At 39.5% G+C, this 7783-nt stretch overlaps 1 protein-coding gene across 1 annotated transcript; it reads left to right on the top strand.

The window, feature by feature from the left end:
* The first annotated feature begins 4806 nt into the window (after positions 1 to 4806).
* Positions 4807 to 5652, top strand: LOC135561988 (G-protein coupled receptor 35-like). Its single transcript, XM_065004522.1, has one exon. The coding sequence runs from the start codon at positions 4807 to 4809 to the stop codon at positions 5650 to 5652; it is 846 nt and encodes a 281-aa protein (XP_064860594.1).
* Positions 5653 to 7783: the final 2131 nt, after the last annotated feature.

The raw sequence follows: 7783 nt of genomic DNA, 5'->3' as shown, positions 1-7783 counted from the left end.
ATGTTTTACATCGAAAACACAACCTATATTTATGTTAGACCACCACCAAATTTAAAAAAAGGGGGATGGGCTTGCTATACCCAAAGAGGCCAACATCAGAGTGGTATACAGAGTGGTATACTTTATAGAGTGGTATACTGTAGGACACCTTGTAAACACCTTTATAGAGTGGTATACTGTAAACACCTTTATAGAGTGGTATACTGTAAACACCTTTTATAGAGTGGTATACTGTAGGACACCTTTATAGAGTGGTATACTGTAGGACACCTTTATAGAGTGGTATACTGTAAACACCTTTATAGAGTGGTATACTGTTTATAGGTGGTATACAAACACCTTTATAGAGTGGTATACTGTAAACACCTTTATAGAGTGGTATCCTGGAGGACACCTTTATAGAGTGGTATACTGTAGGACACCTTTATAGAGTGGTATACTGAAGGACACCTTTATAGAGTGGTATGCTGAAGGACACCTTTATAGAGTGGTATACTGTAGGACACCTTTATAGAGTGGTATAAACTTTATAGAAGGACACACCTTTTTATAGAGTGGTATACTGTAAACACCTTTATAGAGTGGTATACACACCTTTATAGAGTGGTATACTGTAGGACACCTTTATAGAGTGGTATACTGTAAACACCTTTATAGAGTGGTATTTATAGAGTGGTATACTGTAGGACACCTTTATAGAGTGGTATACTGTAAACACCTTTATAGAGTGGTATACTGTAAACACCTTTATAGAGTGGTATACTGAGTGGTATACTGTAAACACCTTTATAGAGTGGTATACTGTAAACACCTTTATAGAGTGGTATACTGTAAACACCTTTATAGAGTGGTATACTGTAGGACACCTTTATAGAGTGGTATACTGTAAACACCTTTATAGAGTGGTATACTGTAAACACCTTTATAGAGTGGTATACTGTAAACACACTTTATAGAGTGGTATACTGTAAACACCTTTATAGTGGTAAACACCTTTATAGAGTGGTATACTGTAAACACCTTTATAGAGTGGTATACTGTAAACACCTTTATAGAGTGGTATACTGTAAACACCTTTATAGAGTGGTATACTGTAAACACCTTTATAGAGTGGTATACTGTAAACACCTTTATAGAGTGGTATACTGTAAACACCTTTATAGAGTGGTATACTTTATAGTGGTATATAGAGTGGTATACTGTAAACACCTTTATAGAGTGGTATACTGTAAACACACTTTATAGAGTGGTATACTGTAAGGACACCTTTATAGAGTGGTATACTGTAAGGACACCTTTATAGGACACCTTTATAGAGTGGTATACTGAGTGGTATACTGTAAACACCTTTATAGAGTGGTATACTGTAAACACCTTTATAGAGTGGTATACACCTTTATAAGGGTACACACCTTTATAGAGTGGTATACTGTAAACACCTTTATAGAGTGGTATACTGTAAACACCTTTATAGAGTGGTATACACACCTTTATAGAGTGGTATACTGTAAACACCTTTATAGAGTGGTATACTGTAGGACACCTTTATAGAGTGGTATACTGTAAACACCTTTATAGAGTGGTATACTGTAAACACCTTTATAGAGTGGTATACTGGAGGACACCTTTATAGAGTGGTATACTGTAAACACCTTTATAGAGTGGTATACTGTAAACACCTTTATAGTGGTATACTGTTTATAGAGTGGTATACTGTAAACACACCTTTAGAGTGGTATACTGTAAACACCTTTATAGAGTGGTATAGGACACCTTTATAGAGTGGTATACTGTAAACACCTTTATAGAGTGGTATACTTTTTATAGAGTGGTATACTGTAAACACCTTTATAGAGTGGTATACTGTAAACACCTTTATAGAGTGGTATACTGTAAACACCTTTATAGAGTGGTATACTGTAAACCTTTATAGAGTGGTATACTTTATAGAGTGGTATACTGAAGGACACCTTTATAGAGTGGTATACTGTAGGACACCTTTATAGAGTGGTATACTGTAGGACACCTTTATAGAGTGGTATACTGTAAACACCTTTATAGAGTGGTATACTGTAGGACACATAGAGTGGTATACTGTAGGACACCTTTATAGAGTGGTATACTGTAGGACACCTTTATAGAGTGGTATACTGTAAACACCTTTATAGAGTGGTATACTGTAAACACCTTTATAGAGTGGTATACTGTTTATAGAGTGGTATACTGTAAACACCTTTATAGAGTGGTATACTGTAAAGTGGTATACACACTTTATAGAGTGGTATACTGTAAACACCTTTATAGAGTGGTATACTGTAAACACCTTTATAGAGTGGTATACTGTAAACACCTTTATAGAGTGGTATACTGTAAACACCTTTATAGAGTGGTATACTGTAATACCTTTATAGAGTGGTATACTGTAAACACCTTTATAGAGTGGTATACTGTAAACACCTTTATAGAGTGGTATACTGTAAACACCTTTATAGGTGGTATACTGTAAACACCTTTATAGAGTGGTATACTGAGTTTATAGGTGGTATACTGTAAACACCTTTATAGAGTGGTATACTGTTTATAGGTGGTATACTGAAGGACACCTTTATAGAGTGGTATACTGTAAACACCTTTATAGAGTGGTATACTGTAGGACACCTTTATAGAGTGGTATACTGTAAACACCTTTATAGAGTGGTATACTGTAAACACCTTTATAGAGTGGTATACTGAGTGGTATACTGTAAACACCTTTATAGAGTGGTATACTGTAGGACACCTTTATAGTGGTATACTGTAGGACACCTTTATAGAGTGGTATACTGTAAACACCTTTATAGAGTGGTATACTGTAAGGACACCTTTATAGAGTGGTATACTGTAAACACCTTTATAGAGTGGTATACTAGAGTGGTATACTGTAGGACACCTTTATAGAGTGGTATACTGTAAACACCTTTATAGAGTGGTTATACACCTGTAGGACACCTTTATAGAGTGTTATACTGTAGGACACCTTTATAGAGTGGTATACTGTAGGACACCTTTACAGAGTGGTATACTGTAGGACACCTTTACAGAGTGTTATACTGTAGGACACCTTTATAGAGTGGTATACTGTAGGACACCTTTATAGAGTGGGATACTGTAAACACCTTTATAGAGTGGTATACTGTAAACACCTTTATAGAGTGGTATACTGTAAACCCCTTTACAGAGTGTTATACTGTAGGACACCTTTATAGAGTGGTATACTGTTGGACACCTTTATGGAGTGGTTTACTGCCTCTCCGAGGCACATTTGATTGGACAGAGATGACCTTTTGACGTCCGTCACCAATCGTCCGTTCCAAATGCCACCCTCTTCCCTACATGGGTCATAGTCAAAGGAAGTTCACTATTTAGGGATTAGGGTGTCATTGGTGATGCAAACAAAACGTCCGTCCCTGAAGGCAAGGGATGGAAATCAAGGAACATTTTAGAATAATCTGGTTCCTGGTCATTACCTGGCTGTGTTGACTTCCCCTCTGATGTTATGTTAATGGACAGAGTTAGATGCTGTGTGTGTGTGTGTGTGTGTGTGTGTGTGTGTGTGTGTGTGTGTGTGTGTGTGTGTGTGTGTGTGTGTGTGTGTGTGTGTGTGTGTGTGTGTGTGTGTTTGCGTGTGTGTGTGTGTGTGTGTGGGTGTGTTTGCGTGTGTGTGTGTGTGTGTGTGTGTGTGTGTGTGTGTGTGTGTGTGTGTGTGTGTGTGTGTGTGTGAGTGTGTGTGTGTGTGTGTGTGTTTGCGTGTGTGTGTGTGTGTGTGTGTGTGTGTGTGTGTGTGTGTGTGTGTGTGTGTGTGTGTGTGTGTGTGTGTGTGTGTGTGTGTGTGTGTGTGTGTGTGTGTGTGTGTGTGTGTGTGTGTGTGTGTGTGTGTGTGTGTGTGTGTGTGTGTGTTTCCCAGTGTGTGTGTGTGTGTGTGTGTGTGAGTGATATACAAAGGTAAGGTAGGGAAGGAAGAGAGCAGAGTCCTCTACAGGCTTCTTCAGCTCCTGAGACAGACACTACACCTGTAACCTCCCAGAGGAAGAGAGGGACGGAGCACTACTCTGAGACAGACACTACACCTGTAAACTCCCAGAGGAAGAGAGGAACGGAGCACTACTCTGAGACAGACACTACACCTGTAAACTCCCAGAGGAAGAGAGGGACAGAGCACTACTCTGAGACAGACACTACACCTGTAAACTCCCAGAGGAAGAGAGGGACGGAGCACTACTCTGAGACAGACACTACACCTGTAAACTCTCAGAGGAAGAGAGGGACGGAGCACTACTCTGAGACAGACACTACACCTGTAAACTCTCAGAGGAAGAGAGGGACGGAGCACTACTCTGAGACAGGTAGGACCCCATGGTAACTTTTGATTTAAGTTTTGATTAAATTGTAATTGGACTAAGTAACATCAACATCAGCAAAAATATATTGATAGATGTAAGATGTCAAAGTTGGCGTTTACTTTTTAAAGATGCTATAAACTTCATATTGTTGACTGAAATATTATATTTTAAAGCTAAATAGGAAATGAAAGGTGACATGTGAAGGTAATGTAATAAGGCTTTCCCTCTGGTTGGTTAGGTAACATTTGTGACGTATGTCATTTTGAATCACAATGCAAAGGATTCTCTGACATTAATTCTTTCTTACCATTTTTATCTGTCATCACACGAACCCTGGAACTCCCAAAAGATCACAGAACATCTCTGTCATTCCGTGGGTTCTATTCTAGTTCAATTGTCATTCTAGTTCTATTGGACTGAAGAGAAGATGAACACCTCTGTGGTGAACGACTCCTCTCCCTCCTCTACCCTGGACAACCTAAACAACTACATGGACCAGACCAAATATCTCTTCACCATCGCCTACCTACTCAACCTCATCCTGGGTCTCCCCACCAATGTCTACGTCCTGTGGCTGATAGTGACCGGAGCTGTAGCGACGATGGCTTCAGACTTCTTCTCTCTCAATCTGACCGTGTCTGAGATCATCTACTGTCTATTCAATCTCTTGGCTTTGCTGGACTACTATCTGTTGAATGGCTTGTTCCTGCCTGCCAGGGCTTTCTCTATGGGTTTACTTACTGTCAGTCGTCCTCTGTTCCAGTGCTGTATCTGTGTGGAGCGCTACCTGGCGGTGGTCCACCCTGTAACCTTCCTGAAGTACAAACCCCTGAGGTACAGGGTGGGGTGTTGTGGTGTTGTCTGGCTGGTGGTTCTTGGGTTCTGTGTTGCTGCGTTGTTCATGTCTTTCTCAACCACCTTCTATTACTTTTACTTGGCTCAGTATCTGGTTGTGTTTTCCATTGAGTTGTTCTGCTGCCTGGCTGTTCTCAGAGCTCTGAGACGTCCCGGGCCGGGGGAAGGAGAGAGAGAGGGGGAAGGGATGAACAACATGAAGAGAAAGGCTTTCTGGATCATTCTGGTAATTCTAGTGTCTGTGGTCGTGAGTGTTCTTCCTATCATGGTCACTGTGTCTTTCCAAGGGTACCTGAACTTCAACGACTTCTACTTTGCTCTCTCCATCTCTTTCTCCCTCATAATCATCTCTGGGTTTGTTCAGCCCCTCCTCTACCTCCACAGAGCTGGGAAACTGGCCTGTATCAGGGGACCCTGAGAATAGCTCCCCTAAACATGAAGCATTTCTACCTGAAATCTAAATGCTCTAAATGTCAATAATGATGTGTGTCTTTAGTAGTAATGGAATAAAATTACACAGGAAACATGTATATTTATCGTCCCTGCCATTACAGTTGGAACATTTTGTCACTTTCCCAGAATCCCAAGGTTTTCCAGATATCCCGGTTGGAAGATTCCCAGAATCAGAAGGGAATGAGCATGAAAACCTGATAATTTTGGGGAAATCAATTTCCTTTTGAACCCTACCTGAAACAATTGTTTATTTTATTGTATTATTACAGTGGGACATCAGTGCTAGGCCATCTCAGGCATTACCACAGGGACACTGAAACTATCCCTAACATGTTGCATGGCTTTTATAGAAACACAAGATGTGCCGAATCTTTAGGGTTCTCTCTTTTGTAGCCGCTTCCTGTAGTCAAATGACTAAATCTCCCTCTAGTGGCCTCATGGGTGTAATGTTATTAATATTTTTCATAATTGAATAATTAATAAACATGTATTTTTTTGAAACACTGAAAATCTGGTGTTTCTATGTCTAACAGTTTGGTTATATTTCAGTCTTCTGTGATGTATATAAACTGCAATATTGTGATGAAAACTCAAAATGTAATACATTTCATCTCTATATCTGACATGGTACAGGTGTCTTATTTTGATTAAGCCCAGAACCATGTGTGTGAGGTGGATACTTTAGTTTCAAAGTAGATTTTTTAAAGACCACCAAGAATCACTCTGTGTGACTCTGATTTAGCCCACATTTATCTGTATATCTGACATTCTGTTTTGATTCTTTTGAACATATTATACTGTTTCCTACCTCAGGTTTCAATATTATTTCATAATACTTTTGTTATCGTCATTACATTTTACCACTGGTAATGGCACTGTGTGAATTAATCTTGTTGGATCAGATTGTTAACATAGTTGAAGGGGAAGTAAAGGGTTCAAACCAAACAGCCACATTGTTGTTAAGCTCCTGCAACACGACATTTTGTAGTAAACATCTGAGGGATGGGGCTGTATAAATGTTATCGCTCTTAAATTCATGGATATAGATGTGGATGCATGGGACTGACCTTCCATACCTTAAGGGAACATTTTGACATTTGCCATATGGTTAGTGAGAAAGTCCATATTGCAAATGTACGGTCCCTAACTAGACGTGCCTGAAAACGTTTGTAAAATTTGCGGATGGCGTCGGGCCGTGCGGCAGGGCCAGATCTTCCATGAAGTCATCAAACGAACTCTCTCGGACATTCGGTTTCCGTTTTATAAAATAATCAAATTTTGGTCATTTTTCCGCTGTCCCGGTAAATCCCGCAAAAGGGCGAATGGAATCATATTGCAAATGTACAAAACATCACGAATCACGACGTTGCCTTATCTCCTTAACGGAAAATATTTCGAAACCGATAACTTGGTAAGCATAGGTTTTGCATAATGAGCAGTTGGCCCCGAACAAGATGGCGTCTAGGCCTCAACGGTTTTTGAGTTATGGCCATTTTTCTGGGATTAAAGGTCCAAAATGAAAATAGAGCAATAATTTTTCCACTTCACATTAAAGTAAAGGAACGTACGGTGTCAATAAAAAAAGAACCAGCCATTTATCTATCGTCATTTAAGAGAAATCGTACAATGTCAAATTGGTGATGTTCAAAAATAGTTTTTTTTTAAAACAGTTACAGATCCAGTTGCAGCGTGTTCATACGAATCTTTTTAAAGTGGCTTCGGAGCTCTGAGAGATTTCTGAGATTTTCTGGGATTTTCTGAAATAACACACACTCACTAAACCCTCCGTAAATAAGTCAGTTCTTAACGTAAAGACTTAAAACTCAAAATTCTATAATTGTCTACACCAAGGAGGAAATGTGTTCACTTTCAGCTTCCTGTGTAAACCGGAAGTGCCTTAAAAGGGTGTCATAGCTGCTGTTTCGAACGATTAAAAAGGTCAGATCTTTTCAAAACTTCTTATGTGTGATTAGGCAACCCCCATGAACTGTAAGTCAGTCATTTCTCCCAACAGATGTAAAAAAAACTCTCTCTCACACACACACAGCAAGGATGTAGTGACAAAGTGCGGTGCTTAAAGACACACAGAGCCTGCA

The sequence above is a fragment of the Oncorhynchus nerka genome, linkage group LG18 (genome assembly GCF_034236695.1).
Source record: "Oncorhynchus nerka isolate Pitt River linkage group LG18, Oner_Uvic_2.0, whole genome shotgun sequence".
NCBI classification, from domain to species: Eukaryota; Metazoa; Chordata; class Actinopteri; order Salmoniformes; family Salmonidae; genus Oncorhynchus; species Oncorhynchus nerka.
Note: the sequence above shows the minus strand (reverse complement) of the source record. Positions and strands in the feature narration are given on the sequence as shown.

What these genes read in the sequence shown, in the direction of transcription:
- LOC135561988 (XM_065004522.1), top strand. Translation starts at nt 4,807, where the DNA reads ATGAACACCTCTGTGGTGAACGACTCCTCTCCCTCCTCTACCCTGGAC.